The 15971-nt window shown below is 56.1% G+C and overlaps 1 protein-coding gene across 1 annotated transcript in view; it reads left to right on the top strand.

Moving 5' to 3' along the window:
• Window positions 1-15971, top strand: part of KCNC1 (potassium voltage-gated channel subfamily C member 1) — a 45114-nt gene that overhangs the window by 24883 nt on the left and 4260 nt on the right. The window contains exon 2 of the mRNA XM_069554251.1: window positions 8668-9601. Coding sequence (XP_069410352.1) covers window positions 8668-9601 — 934 coding nt within the window. The remainder of the gene's footprint in view (window positions 1-8667; window positions 9602-15971) is intronic.

Here is a 15971-nt window from a genome sequence, read left to right as displayed (position 1 = left end):
TGACCCTGGGAAACAGGCTCTGCAGGGCCAGGTGTTGGCTCTCCACAAGACTGTCATTTTCTTCTGGTTTGTTGTTTGCAGGCAAGTAGTTGCAACAGGAGCAAAAAAAAAAAATAGAGGGAAAAAACCTAAATTAGACACATTTCTCCCTTTAGCTGTTGCTGCTGTTCCTTGCAATCACTCCCCCACCCCCAACAATTTGGGTGGAAAAAACCCAAAATGCTGTGTTTGGATTTTTGTGGAGGGAAGCCTTGGCCCAGCTCCTGGAATACCAGTGTGCAAGGGAACTGGCAGTCTTGGGGTTTCTCCCTGCCCTGGAATTCCACCCTGGATCTGGGAAAGCCCTAGACACTCGGCCTTTCCCCAAGTGCCTCCTTGTGCCTTGCTTCCTGGGGCATGTTATTATTCTTATGATTGTCCCCATTTGAAGAAGGATGGGATTGAGCCTCTGCAAAGTGACTTGCCTGCCCTCACACAGCCAGTGGCAGAGCTGGGATTTGAACTCAGGTCTCAGAAGTCAAGCCAGGGACTCTCTCCCTTCTACCATGCCACCTACTTTCCAGCCCCCAGTGTGGTCTCAGGCTGAAGAGGTCCCTTGTGCATCAGAGCTACCGGGCACTTGGGTCTCACTGGCCTCGTGGATCCCAAAGTCCAGGACGGGGCTGGCAGCATCAGAGCCACAGAAGACATAGATTAAAGATAAATGTCCAGCCCTGCCCACTGCTGTGTGTACAGCCCAGGACTCTGCATTTGAGTCTCTGCTCAGTCCTGCTTCCCCAGCATAGTGGCCTCTACCCACCCCTGTCTCCTTTGTGCTATACCAAACGCCCCAGAGAGGGCCTCTTACTCCCTGCTTTCCCTTCATGCTTCTGGGGGCTCTGGGTTAGCTCTCCCCCTAAGTTCTCCTTGTTGCTAAATCCAGAAAGTTCTCCCTGACCCTGTCCTGCCCGTCTCTAAGGAAACATGGCTCCCTTGTCCTCAGGGGCCAGGGCTGACTTCCGATGGGCAGGCTTGGGCAGGAGTGTGGACTCGTCCTCACTTGTGTCGTATGGCTGAGCATGGGCATGGGGTGACTCTCTGAAGGACCAGGGTGCTGTTTTGTGATGGGAGTGGGGGCAGGGGGGCAGGTCCGCCTGAGTCTCCCAGGTGCCTCCAACTCAGCGATTCCCTGACCATAAGATTCTCAGCTTTTACATCTGACGTGCTCTGATGCTGCAGGTGCTATTTTGATGGGAGAGGGCCAGAGGTGGGAGAGGTCCACCTCTGGTTCATAGGGACTGAAGCAGCGTGTTCAGACACCTCCTTCTTTCTTTCTGTGTGCTGTTTCTTCTTAATCACAGCCACCCAGAGGCAGGGGATATTATCTTCCCCCTCCCTGTCCAGGAATGAAGGCTCAGAAAGGGGTGCTGTCCAAGGTCAGCAGCCAGGCCAGGCTCCAAACTCAAGCTGGTCTCACCTCGAGGTCCAGCCGTTTCTGCTCCAGCGGCTGCCTCCTTTGACAAGTCAGATGTATAGTACAATGGGAAGCATCTCCTGCCTGCTGCTCCCTGAACTGGGTGCCAAGAGGGCAGGATCAGTGAGAAGGACCAGGGCTGGAATGCGGATGCTGGACAGAGCACTCAGGATGCAGCCAGGCCTCTGACTGGGCATTCATAGTGGAGGCATTTATTAATGGACCAAAAAGGAGATGGACCCCAAAGAGCCTCCTGTCCCCCTCAGAGCCCTCAGCTAGGCCAGTACAGTGTGGGCGTGCCCAGCCTAAGGAAGCCCAGACAAGCCTAATTCAGTTTCCAAACTCAACTCGACCGACAATTTATTTAGGCCAATTGGCCATCCCGCTTGCTCTGCATCACTGACTCTGCATGGATTAACTTAAACGCAGCACACCCCTGCTGGGCAGATTTAATTAGGCAGAAAAACTGACCTGACGCCTCTAGGGGCTTGGGGCCTGGACACCAGCCAGGGCTCCCCTGATTAGTCCCACTGGCCGGAGCCTTGCCCAGTGTCAGTATCCTCAGAAGTGACCAAGTCCAGCCCTACTGTACCAAGATGAAACTGAGGCTCAGAGAGGGGAGGTGATCTGCCAAGGTCACACAGCGAGGGAATGGCCAGATCAGCATGTTGGCCCACGCACCACATCACAACCATGGCCTTACTTCTGGAATGCCAAACTGCAAGAACACAGATTCCCCACGGTGAACCCCTGAACAGTTCTGAAAGACAAGCACAATTTTCTAAAGATGACTGTGATATAAATAATTTATAATGAAAGTCACAGCACATCTTGGTCATTTTAATAGATAGTAAATTGCCTTTCTGATTTATAGTTTTAGGGGTGGGGTTACGATAAAAATAACTTGGTGATTTATAAAACATCTTCTTAAGTCAACAGATCGTTAGTAGGTTTGTCTGACTTTACAGCCAACAGTCTCACCACCCTGGTTACCATAGAAACAGGATGCCTCTCTCTGTTGCCATGGCTACCTCTTTCTAGAACACAATTGGTGGGTCTCTCACAGTTTGTGATTCTGAAAAAAAGAAAGAAGAAAAGCCAGAACTACCAGTTTGGGTTTATGCTGCCTTATCAGGCAATATTGCCTGCACTGTCTTGAAATTTCTCAGAGTAACCTCTGAGGTGCGGCCAGACTGGGTGACGGCTGGCCCTGGGCTGCCAGGCAAAGCTCCCTTTGTGGCCGCCTGTTAGACTAGACGCTCAGGAGGGTCAGCCTTCCAGCTGGTCTGGGTCCTCGATGTGGGGGCATATAGCTACTGCTGCTGGAGAGGGCTGGGGAGAAAGGATAGGGTCTGGCAAATGGCAGGAAATCAGGAATTGGTGGGTGACAGGCAGGTCTAGGGATAGGAAATCAGGAGTCTGGGCAGGGAGGCAGGCTGAGGGCATCAGGGAAGGCTGGGGAGGCTGAGGCGGGCTGGGACTGCCATCCTGTGGGAGAGTCAGACTTTGAGTCAGTCACACCCAGCGGGGGTGAGGCGGGCAGAGGAGGGGCCAGCTGTGCAGCGACGCCCGGCGTTCGGGGTGTTTGTGGGAGGCACGCTGTGTGGTGACCATCCGTGTGCTCTGAGTGTATACGCGGAGGGAGTGTGGGGGCTGTGTGGGTGTGTGCCTCACGGCACAGCGCCTGCGTGCTCGTGCCCGACGGGCAGTGACGTGTTCCAGTACAATCCGTCTGCCCTGTGTTTTCTGTGTGTGTGTGGTCAGGACCCTGGGCTGTAGTTTGTGTGGTCACTCGTCACAGGTGTGTGCTTAGGTAATGGGTCAGGTGCCTACTCTGGGCAGCAGTGTGTGTCTGGGGGTGACCGTCCTCAGGTGCCCAGCCCTTGACGGCAGCTCCTATATTCCAGCCAGCTTGGGGGGCTAAAAACACAGCTCTGTGCACAAGGGAGCTGGCCTTAACTGTGTCTGGATGACTCGATCTTGGAGCTTGACACCCATAGCTTGGACTCTGTGTGCCAGCCCAGGGTGCCGCAGGGACAGCTCCTAAGGCTCACTGCCTGGGCCTGCCGGGCAGAGGTTCCCTCTCTGCCAGGGGTCAGCTGATTCTGGGAACTCCCCATCCTTGTGCATCCACCCTGTCCCTCTGGCTGAGCTCCCTGAACAAGTTGTGGTCGTCTCTCAGCCTGCCCTCTCTGGGTCTGCCAGAACACGGTGGGCCAGATAGAGATGCAGGCTGGGCCATCTGAGGCTGCTGTCGGCATTGATTCCCCGAGCAAGATGGGGCAGCCTCCCCGCCCCAGGCACTAGCGAGCACTGGGCACCGAGGCCCAAGACCATTTCAGGCATTCTGGGCTCCAGCCTGTGGATTCAGGTATGCTGGTTCTCTCTCTCACTGGGGACAGACATAACCTGACCTCAGGGAGTCCGAGCTATGGGTGTCAAGCTCCAAGACTGAGCCATCCGGACCCCATCAGAGCCGGCTCCCTAGTGCACAGAGCTGTGTTTTTAGCCCCCAAAGCTTTGGCATCTCTGGTGGTGGACAGAGCTTAGACAGTGGAGCCGGATCAACTTGGGTCCAAGCCTCAGCTTCATCACTAGCCTTAAACCTTGGTTTAGTCCCTGAACCTCTCTGTTTCCTTCTTGACACAATAAGGTACAACCACCTGTCTCACCAGCTCTGTGGGAAGGTTAAAGGTGCACAGTAGGCCTTTTAGCTTCTTCTTTTTTTTTTTTAATGGATGTACTGGGTCTTTGTTACTGTGCACGGGCTTTCTCCAGTTGTGGCGAGTTGGGGCTGCTCTTCTTCGCTTGGGCTTCTCCTTACAGCGGCCCTTCTTATTGCAGAGCACAGGCTGTGGGGCATGTGGGCTTCGGCAGTTGCAGCTCATGGGCTCTAGAGCACAGGCTCCGTAGCTGTGGTGAACAGTCTCAGTTGCCACGGCATGTGGGACCTTCCCCAACCAGGGATCAAACCTGCGTCCCTGCATTGGCAGGCAGATTCTTAATGGCTAGACCACCAGGGAAGCCCCAGGCCTTTAGCTTAGACAGCTTCTCCTCTCTCCTTCGTGGCTCAGCTTCCCCGAGGATGGGCGGGAGGGCACTAGGAACTTGCTTGGCCATGGGCTCTTGCTTTGGCTTTGATGCACTGGGCTGACTTGCTAGTCGCTAGGCTTAGGAGATTGTGGCAGTCTGAGCAAGCTGGGGCGCTTTTCTCCACAGTGATCCGAAGGGCCCACTTGGACCCAGATGTTGCTGGGGCCCTGCCTGTGATAAGGGACTAGGTGCCAGCAGCAGAGCCTAGGAAGCCTGACTTCCACCTCCCCAGCTAGTATCTGACTCTAAGGCTGATCGCTGCTGCCCACCCCAGCACCCCCACTCCTTGGTCACTGAGGCCCAGAGAGGAAAGAATCTGAAAGGGATGGCCATTGATCCCTGAGAACCCAGGATTTGTCTATCCTAATTTCAGAAGACCTGATTGCTTCCTGGGCCTCAGTTTTCCTGTCAAGACCTGTTGTTCAAGAAGAGCCAATGGGTGTAGAGCTCTGAGGGCCTTTGAGGGCACCTGGGAGGAAGTGAGAAGCCCCCAGGGACATCAGTGCCCTCTCTGGGCTGTTCCTATGAGGCTCCCCAAGCACTAATGAGCACAAGTTGGAGACAGCCTTGCTGCCTCCCTGGGGGAAATTTAGAGGCTCCTTGGGCGGTTGGGTGGGGGGACTTCATTTGCTGCCTCCTAAGGGCCTCAGGGCCAAGAAGAAGTCTCCCCGGGAGAGGTGTCCCAGGAGAAGGGCTACTTAGTGGGGCACTGATGGGTAGATGGGTGTTTCCACGTGGAGATCAGCAGGAACACCCTGGAGGAAAGGGCAGCAGGTGCAGAGACACCGAGACGGAAGGTCAGAAATGGCAGAGGGTTGCATGTGGCAAGAATGTTGGGTGCTTGCAGGGAGAGGTCCCTGGGAAGTCAATGCGGTCAGGGCACAGGGAGCCTCACAGGCTAGGCTGAGAAGTCAGGGCTTTTCTCTGTGGCCAGATGGCCAAGCAGAGAGCTGGGATTCCGGTGGTTGCCCCCTCTGATAACTGGGTGGATGCTGTACTCGTGGCTGAGATTGAAGCCTACCGTATGCTGGCCTTTATGGCAGTGACCCCATTGAGAGAGAGTCCCATGTGCATGGAGGGGACAAAGGAGGACAGCTGTGGGACGATTTAAGAAGGGGATGCCATGGCTGATGGAGCAGAGAGGAGAGACAGCGCCTCCTGCCTTCCACCACTGGCCAGGATCAGGAGCCCAGAGGTGCAGCAGGCCCAGCCTCTTGGCATCGTTTAGAAACTCACAGTGTCCATGTTCCTCTCCTCTCTCAAAAAGACCAGGGCAGGAACATGACCTGGCCCTGGGAGTCTGGGCTGTGAATTCCAAGCTCTAAGATGGGGCCCTTCAGAGGGAATCTGAGGCCAAATACCCAGCATTTGGGGAAGTGTTCCTGGCTCCAAGAGCTTTGACAACTGCTAAAGGAAAAAGTGCTGGAGCTGGATGAACCTGGATCAGAGTTGGTGACCTCTTCCAGTGGCTTCCAGTTTGCTTTCCTGGCCTGCCCCTGTGGTGTCCCAGGTCAGCACTATCTGGACCCTTTAAGTGCTATTTCCAGAGTCGAAAAACCTGGCTTAAGTCCCCGCACTGCCCCCATCTTGTCCAAACCCCATGTACTTCACAGGGCTGATGGGGGCTCACCTTTTCAACCCACTGCATTTTACTTGTCTCTGTGTGTGTCCTTTATCTTCAGCTGTGCAGGGGGCTCCCTGGGGGCAGGGCTGAGGTCTTATTGCGCTCTGTGCTGGGCATAGCCTGGCGCTCGGTGAGGAATGGAAGGAAAAAAGTATGGATGGGTGGATGGATGGACAGGTAGATAGATGGGTAGGTGGAAGGAAGGAAGGGAGGGAGGAAGGAAAAAGAGAGAAGGAAGAGACGAATGAATAAATGCATGTCAGATGGAAAAGAGGGAGAGAAGGGAGGAGGAGCAAAGGAAGGGATAGAAGAAGGGAGAAAAGAAGGATAAATGAATATGTGGATAAAAAGGAGGGAGAGAGGGTAGAAGGAAGGATGAGTGGGTGAAAGGGATAAAGAAAGGAAGAAACAAAGAAAGGGAAGAAGGGAGGATGGATGGAAGGAAGAAGGCAGAGGGGTCACACTGGATAGTAGTCAAGTATCGAGTTTTTTAAAATTGCATGACTCTCTAAAGCCAGCAGGAGCCAGCATGCCATGATGAGTGGCCTGGGTAGATCATTTCCTGTTTCTGTGCCCCAGACTTCCCATTTATAGCATGCAGTGTCTTGGGCCAGATCATCTCTGAAGGCTGCTCTTACTCTGGTATTCTAAAATGCTGACTTTGTCCCTTCCCCTCTCCTCTCCCTTTCTGTCAACCTGGAATGTGTCTTTGAAGGTCCACACAGCTCTTCATTTCTAGATCTGTGCTAGGTTGGGTGTCAGGATGGCCACGGTCGACCCAGACAGGGTCACCACCGAGTGGGGAGCTACGTCAATACAAACCAAAGAAATTACTAGAAGCAGCACGCTGCCTCTTGTGGCAGATAAAGAGTGGCGCCTTGGCACTCCTTGAAGTTTTCTGTGAAGGCAGCTCTGGAGAATGAACTTGCTACCCATTCTAGTCTGTAGCCCAGAACCGCCTCCAGGGAGATGGCCTTACGCCGTTCATGGTCTGTCTTGACAGGCTGGGAGGAGGGGAGTCCAGAGGGGAGGGAAGCAGCAGGAACATGAAGGCTGGGTTCCTGGGGAAGAATCCCCTGGCCAGGGTTCATCTACCAAGGGCAGTGTTAAAGTTCCATGATCCCACACTGGAGGCTGTAAGAAGAGCCCTCGTCTGGAATTCAGTCTGAGAGGGAAGGTTTGAAACTCTGACAGCTGCTTGATTTTCTTTCCTAGGGTACCCATGTTTGCTTGTGGCTGGAGAAGCCCAGTGGGTCATCAGGTGGGGATGAGAGTGACCGAACCAAACCACAAGGTCTCCTGAACCTCTCTCAGGGGGCAGGTCCAGAGCAGGCCATTCTGGACAGACTGGGTTATCCTGGCCATTTCCTTCTCACCCGGGTGGGGGATCTCAAAGGACCAGGCACCCACGTATGTTTGGAAAACCTCAGTTCCCCAGCAGCTTCTTCCTTCCTCCCACCCACCCACTTCCCCTGGGGCCAGCCGGCCGCAGCAGGAGCAAAGCCACCTCTATGGTTTATGGTGCATTTGAGGACCCCTGGTCCCATTCTCCTTATGCCTGAATCTTCAACCTAGTATCTCTGACAAATGACTATTTAGTCTTTATTTCTGTATCTCCAGGATGGGTAACTCACTTCCAATACACGATGTGAGTTCCTGGGACAATAGAGAGGAGTGGGTAAAGGAGCTGTGTGAGGCCTTGGGGAAGATACATCTTTTGCAGTTCATCATAGGATAGAATATGAAGAGACTGCCTGCATGAGGTACAGATCCATGAAAAAGAGAGTGAACAGCCTAGCCTAGGGATGGAAGAAAGGTGGGAAATGTTGTCTTTGTGGGGCCTGGCTCCACCATAGCTTCCCTACCCTCCTTTCTTTGCAACCTCAGCCTCAGCCACCTAGGTCACTTTTATCAGTGGTGGGGTGGGGTACTAAAAGCTTTAATAAATCACATCTAGAGTGCAACGTCTCAACAAAGGAGAAGTTCATTTCCCACCCGTGTATTTAGTAGGTGTCTTTCCAGGGACCCAGCTACTTTCTTATGGTGGCCTTGCTGGCTTCCTTGGGCTTCAGCATTTGACTGGCAATCAGGGAAAGAGAGAGGGCATGAAAGGTTGAGCAGGAAGGTTTTGTGAGCCAGGGTGGGCCTTCACGCACACCCTTTTGTGCACTGGCCTGAGACCAGTCATATGACCCCGCCCAGCCTGGAGGGCAGGCTGGGAAATTATGGTCTAGCCACTCATCCAGGAAGAAAGGAAAGGCATTTGTCAAGACAGCGAAATCTCCGCCACAGCCTCTTAACCCTTCAGGTCTCTTAAGCCCATACTCCACGCTCTGAAGAGGGAAGGGTAGCCTGCCTGCCTGGCCCATGTCAGAAGGGGCGTCCTGCAGGCATCTTGCCCAGCCTGGCCCCAGACTGGACCTGGCCCAGAGGTACCCAGTCTCTCTGCTTCGGGGGTAGGGCCTCCCCTCTGACACTGTGTGTTTCTCCTCCACAGTATGTGGCCTTTGCCTCCCTGTTCTTCATCCTGGTCTCCATCACTACCTTCTGCCTGGAGACCCACGAGCGCTTCAACCCCATCGTGAACAAGACGGAGATCGAGAACGTGCGGAACGGCACGCAAGTGCGCTACTACCGGGAGGCGGAGACGGAGGCCTTCCTCACCTACATCGAGGGCGTCTGCGTGGTCTGGTTCACCTTCGAGTTCCTCATGCGAGTGGTCTTCTGCCCCAACAAGGTGGAGTTCATCAAGAACTCGCTCAACATCATCGACTTTGTGGCCATCCTCCCCTTCTACCTGGAGGTAGGGCTGAGCGGCCTGTCCTCTAAGGCTGCCAAGGATGTGCTGGGCTTCCTGCGCGTCGTCCGCTTCGTGCGTATCCTGCGCATCTTCAAGCTGACCCGCCACTTCGTGGGGCTCCGGGTCTTGGGCCACACTCTACGAGCCAGCACCAATGAGTTCTTACTGCTCATCATCTTCCTGGCTCTGGGCGTCCTGATCTTCGCCACCATGATCTACTATGCTGAGAGGATAGGGGCTCAGCCCAATGACCCCAGCGCCAGTGAGCACACCCACTTTAAGAACATCCCCATCGGCTTCTGGTGGGCTGTGGTCACCATGACGACGCTGGGCTACGGAGACATGTACCCGCAGACGTGGTCCGGCATGCTGGTGGGAGCACTGTGTGCGCTGGCGGGCGTGCTGACCATCGCCATGCCCGTGCCCGTCATCGTGAACAATTTTGGGATGTATTACTCCTTAGCCATGGCTAAGCAGAAACTACCAAAGAAAAAAAAGAAGCATATTCCGCGGCCACCGCAGCTGGGATCTCCCAATTATTGTAAATCTGTCGTAAACTCTCCACATCACAGTACTCAGAGTGACACATGCCCGCTGGCCCAGGAAGAGATTTTAGAAATTAACAGAGCAGGTAGGAAACCGCTTAGAGGCATGTCGATCTGACCTTTCACCTCTGCCCCCTGTAGCGATGACTCCAGATTCAGTCAGACTGCTTCCTTAGTTCCGTGGGTGACTCTGGACCCCACGCTCAGTCTCGAGGTGTGGCGTCTGGGGGCCCAGGGAGATGCTGGGCAGCCAAATTCACGAGGCGAGAGCCTGCTAGAACCTCACTGGTGGCCCCCGGTAAGGAGGTTGACACACTGGTCTCGTGGGGTTCTGAAGAGATGCCACGGCCCGCGAGGTTGCTGAGGACTCTCTTAGCAGGAGCCCAGGGGCTCCGCTGCTCGATGGGCAGGAGTTGGGCATGAGTCGCTGACTCAGGCCACTGACCCAGAGTCACGGCGGGGTGGGGTGGGTGTGATTGGGAAATGCCAGACAGCTGCCCATTTGGTCTTTACATGGCTCCCTTCGGGCAGTGCACATGGCACGGATGGTGCCTGGGCTCTGGCAGGAGGTCCCTGCAGAGACAGCAGCAAGGATTCTCACCCCCCAGCAGAGCCTGTCTCCATAGCTGAGTAGCATTCCTGCTCCGATGCCGGCTGCCTAGCTCCAGGCGCGTCCTCGGAGACGCCTCTTGCCCTCCGTAACAAGCTTACTCACCCCACAGCATGCGGAACCAGCTCATCTTCTACCACCACTCTAGAGTTTAGCGTTTATCTTTAGGAACCTGTTGGAGTGACTCTAGCTTTCACGTTGTCTGTTTGGGTTGATGGTCCAGTGGGAGTTTCCGGTGGCCTTCTTTCTGATGGAAGCGGCTGGTGAGCGAAGGACTAGAGGGGGCCACCACCCGGGCAGCTTAGATGAAAGCGCTTCAGACCAGCAACAACCTCCCACTGAGAGTGTTCCCTGTTTCCGGCGGTAGGGACTGCAGCAGCAATACACGACATCCCAACCAGTGTACGCCCACTTTCCCGTGAATTCAGTGGGGGTCAGGGAGGGGGGAGGGGGGCCATGAAACAATACTAGTCACCGTGGGATATATTCTCATATTCCATGGCTAGTGGCTCGTTATGGGACTATCTCAGTTTTATGAGAACCTGCACACAGCACATAAAGTTGATCATGGGGCTCTGGTCCGAAGATAAAAAGCCCATAGTCTACCTCTACCCATGGAATACCATCGACTTATTCTGTGGACACAGGGAGTTGAAGGGAATGAATGGCCCAGAACAGCATGGCAACGCTGAGCTCAGAAGGAGTGCCGGGGCGAGGGAGGGCTGAGTGGGTGACAGGTAGTGTGTAGTCTGCAGAAGATACCCCTGTGCCCAGGGCAGGAGGTAGGGGCTGCAGGCTCCCTCAGCCCTAGAGGAGCAAGTTGTCCCCTGGTTTGAATGGCCTCCCCAGTGGCTGACTGATTCTTTCTTCCCTGATGCCCCACTCTCTGGCCCACCACCCCATCCTCCTCCTCATCCGGCTTCATCCCATAGCTATTCTGCCCAGAGTGGTACCCCCAAAGTCCACGTCTCTGTCTGAGGTCTTTCTAGCCCCTTCACCTGGTCCCATACCCCTTCCCACTCCCTGGGATCCCTGTAGACACCTGAGAGGAATGTGGCTAGTGTTCTGGGCTGGGCCAGGAGCAGGACAGGGGTCTCAGAGGCTGGAATGGGAGGGCCTGGGGTGGGGCTGGACTCCTCAGCCAATGCATGGCTTCTGCTTAGCCAGCCAGGCATGGGCCGTGGAAAGCCCCTGCCCCACCTCTCTGCTTTGGATCATCTTGCCCTCCTGTTCAACCTCAGGAGCACTGTCACAGCGAGGAAAATTCCTGGGGCTCTGGGCAAGGGTCTGGGTGGGCCTTGCCCCTAGCTTCACTACAGGCCTCAGCAGGAAGAGTTGAGCCTGAGTGGCATCACCGTAGCACTCCTTGGCCCCCTGTCCCATCCTCCCCAGTGATTCACTCCAGTCGGGCACAAACCCTTCAGTCCCACACAGTGCCAGCACTCTCCATGTGCTGAGGGCACGTGTGCACGCACACACACACATGCACACACGCACACACACACGCACACACACGTGTACACATGCATGCGCGCACACACAGTGCAGATGTGTGTTCTGATATGTACACCAGCTAGCCCCAGGACACAGGCCCTCTTCCCGGAAAGCCTGTGCCCTCCTCCCAGAGCCCCTGCACCCTACCACCACGACAGCCCTGGCCCCAGGTCTCAGGGATCCAGACTGCCCTGGCTTAAGCCAGGTACTTGGAGCCCTTCTCTCTGCGGCCCAGATGCCTCACTCCCTCCCGTCCCCCACACTCTGCCTCCTCCCCTTTCCCAAGTTCTTATTGCTCCTAGGGGTGCTGTCTTGACATCCCAGACCTGCTCTGAGCCTGGTCCCTCACCAGAACCCTCCTCCCTCTGAAAGCTGGTGTGTGAGAACGAAATTATCACCCAAGTGATGAGGATAAGTGTGTGATCCTTAGGGGGTGTCTCCCTATCTCTGCATCCCCGAGTCTCTTTCTGTTGGCCTCCTTTTCTGCTTACAGCTATGCTCCTTGAGGGGCATGGGGTTGGGGTGTGTTGGTGAGTGAGTGCGGGGGAGGCCAGAACTGAGGAAGGCAAATGTGATGGGAGGCTGGACCCTGCAGGAACTGAGAGCTGAGATGCAGTCCCCAAAACCTTGACAACCTTTCTCCACCCCAAGGACAGTCAGTTGGCCCAGTGAGACCTGGGGTTCTCCATTTCTACCTTTAGAACCTGGGTTGGGGCAAAGTGCAACATGCTGGGCTCTGAGGGCACTCCCTGCCCAGGGTCAGATTCCTGGGACTTAGGCAAGCCGTCCCAGTCATGCCGGCAACACCCTCCCCTCCTCTCCCCTCCCCTTCTTGGTCTCTCCTGCAGCCTCAGGTTGAGTGTCTGGTATCCTCGGTACCAAGGCTGACGTGGCCCCAGTGTTTGGGGGGTTTGTCCCGGCAGGGGTTGTAGGGTCTCATGGGAGGATGCCAGGATGGCACCCCCATGGTCAGGGACTGGGGTTGATAGTCCAGGAGAAGCTGCTTCTCTCGCAGAAAGGGGGTCCCTCCCCGACCTGCAGTCGGGGGCCCAGACCCCCTGCTCTGGGCAGTTCAGAGTGCTCCCTCTGTCCTGCCATGTGCATTCACGTATGTCTCGTCCATCTCTGCTCCTGTGATGTGGGCTGCTCCTCTGTGGTGCTGCGTCTGGGGCTGTGGGGTCCCACCATAGGTGAGCAGGGGGCTGGCACAGGGGACGGGTGGTGGCCAAACCTCCCCCTTCCTGTCCATCAGCACCTAGGGCAGCAGCGAGGTCCTGAAAAGCACCCCTGTCTGGGTCTGCCCCGAGCTGGGACAGAGCTGCCCCTGCAGCCTCCAGGGTCTGCCCTGAGCAGCTGAGTTCAAAGCGCCCCCTGCCCCGGCCCTCCACGTCTCGCCTGCTGGCTGCAGTGGGTGTGGGAAGTGGTGTACCCCCCGGGGCAGGGGAGGTGGCGGGATTGGGACAGGGGTGACCAGGCAGGGTGTGGGCAGGGCCCCTCTGCAGGGGCTAACCAAGTTTCTGCTCAGATGCAGGGCCAGGGTGGGCAGCGGGGGGCCCTGAGTGGGGTCAGCGAGGCCCCCAGGTGGCTTAGGGGGAAGAAGCGGAGAAATAAGGGGCCCTGAGGCCAGGACTGGGTGTTCTTTTCTGTGTTGTTCACATGCTCTCTCTTTCTCTCTCTCCACTAATCATGTTTCTCTCTCTCTCTCCTCGTTCTGTTGCATGACTTGTGCCGGTTCTTGTGATTGTATTCAGCTCGTGTCTCTCACAGACCGTCCCCAGTTAACCTGGGGCTTTTACCCTGAGCCCCCAGCTGGGCAGCCCCCCTCTGGGGGACTAAACCCAAGGACATTCCCAGCCACCCCACCTGCCCCACCCTAGCCCTGCGTGCGCCCCCGGCGCCCGCTGCTGGTGTGAACAGTAAGTACCTTGGTGGTGCCTGGAGACCAGGGCACACAAGCCAGCCTGCTGGCTCAGGGCCGGACATCGGGTTCTCCTTGCTCCAAAGTTTAAAAAAAAATGACCCTCTCGCGGACACTCATCTCTCTCAGCCCATTTCAAAGCCTGGAAACCATCTTTGTGAGATGCTGCCCATGCTGCCATTTCATCATCGCAGGCCCTCGGGTCTAGTGGGGGCCAAGGGGCCCTGGGCCAGGGAGGGCAGGGCTCCCAGCCTTCTGGGGAGCAGGTGGGAACTGAGGGACCTGGTGACCATCTCATCTAAAGGACAAGGTCAGGGTATGAGGGGGCATTCTTGGGTGAGCTGGCGCCTCTGGCTTTTTTCATGAGTTCCCCAGGTTTGGTGAGCTGGCCACTTCTTGGCCAGTCTCTTTTCCAGCCCTCCTCTGGAGTTGGGGAGGGAGAGTATGGTTCCCAGTTTCTGAGAGCACCCCACATCGCAGAGAAGCCCACAGCCCAGGGAGGCTGGCTCCTTCAAAGAGCAGGACCCAAACACTCCCACCCAGGCTCGGCCTCTTCTCAGAGGACGTGTTTGGGAGAAGAAGCAGGCTCTGAGAAGGGAAGGGGGTCTGGCTCACACCCACCCAGGCAGCCCCCTCAGCTGCCCCCTGGCCCGACCCCTGCAGGGAAACCAGCCTCAACTTCAGGTCCTCTAAAGGCTGTGGGAGCTGGCTGCCGCAGGGGCACGGCACTGGGGGCAGAGTCACATGGAGGGTCTCAGGCTTGGCTACCCAACCCTGGGTGAGCCCTGCAGGCGGTAGATACCTCTGCTGGCAGGCGATGGCCAGTGGAGAGATCGCAAGTTCTGGCTCTCCCCCAGATGGAGGTGCTGCCTGGTAGGACTTGCTGTTTTCCCCTAGAAGAAAATGTGCACAGGGTACTATGGGCTCCAACTTCCGTCCCCCTATCCACTGCCTCCTCCCTTGAACTTCATTCCCCTCTCCCCAGAGACCATTGGGAGGGCCAGCCAGACTGGGAGGCAGGGCCAGGCTGGTCTGTGTGAGCACCTGTGTGCCCTCAGACACACCCCCAGTGTTAGGCCGTGCCCAGTTCCCCAGAGAGGCCCCAACCCCAGTCACGTGGTATCCGAGTTACCCTGGTAACTGGCCTTTCTGGTTCAGAGTGAATTGGGGACTGAAGCCCCTGGGATTTGTCAAGAAACACACTGTACATGAAATGCTTTGCCATCTTGTACGACAGACTTTTTTTTTAAGTTCCAAAATTATGATGGGATTTTTTTTTTTTGGATTTGCTTTACGAATAAACCTGATTGGTCCATTTCTCTTTTGACTGACTGCCTCTTTGTAGTGACATGATGTGTACACGGGTGGTGGTCCCGCCCGCGGGCACGCCGAGTGTGTGCACACGGAGAAGGATCACTTCTGCGTGTAGTTACATGATGTGAACAGGGTCACGGAGGAGGGTCAAACCGAGTGGAGACTCTCTCCAGCTTTTTGCCCCTCTTTAGCCTTTCAGAGGGCCTCCCCCTGTGCTCACACCCATGTTGGGCCTGTCTTCCCTTGAGGCTCTCACCCTGGAGGAAGTCTTTGAGGAAACCGCAGGCTTCCCTCGTAACTCAGTCGGTGAAGAATCTGCCTGCAATGCAGGAGACACGGGTTTGATTCTTGGGTTGAGAAGATCCCCTGGAGAAGGAAATGGCAACCCGCTCCAGTATTCTTGCCTGGAAAATCCCATGGACAGAGGAGCCTGGTAGGCTACACAGTCCATGCAGTCACAAGAGTCGGACACGACTTAGCAACTAAACCACCACTACCACCACCAGGGCCCACCTTGGGGACTGAGTCGGTGCCACCCTAACCAGGAAGAGTCTGCTTGGAGGGCAGAAAGCCGGGGAGGGGTCCCCAAGAGTGATGGGTGGGGACAGAGGCCGACAGAGCCCTCTCTGCCAGCTCCAGAGGCATCCACGATGCTGCTCTTGGATTTGGGGGAGCGCCCTGCTCTGGCCAGAGCTGCGCCCTCACCAAATGTGCCCCCACACTTCTTCCCAGGTTCCTTCTCAGGCTACCGCAGAGGCCAAGACTCGTCTTCCCCACCCGAGTCCATCAGCCGCTGTTGTCTTTACACATCCATTTGCTCTGCTTTGCGGGGGACGCTGCCGAGAGGAGACGGAGGAATGGGAGCCCCTCCCAGACCTTGGCTGCTGTCACTGCCTCATGCCTGCATTCTTGTTGCGCCTGTGCAAGCTGACGAGGCCTGCTTGAGGCAGAGTGAGGTGGAAGACCCTGGCGTGGTCTGGGTGGTGATCGGAGTGGACTGAGTGACCAGCTTAAGTCTGTACGGAGAGGGAGCTGATCGAGTGGTCAGCTGCATGGGGGACCAGGAGGCTGCGTGACCAGGCCTAGTCTGTATGGGTGATGGAGCATAGAGAGTGATCGG

This window comes from Ovis canadensis, chromosome 15, assembly GCF_042477335.2.
Source record: "Ovis canadensis isolate MfBH-ARS-UI-01 breed Bighorn chromosome 15, ARS-UI_OviCan_v2, whole genome shotgun sequence".
NCBI lineage: Eukaryota > Metazoa > Chordata > Mammalia > Artiodactyla > Bovidae > Ovis > Ovis canadensis.
Note: the sequence above shows the minus strand (reverse complement) of the source record. Positions and strands in the feature narration are given on the sequence as shown.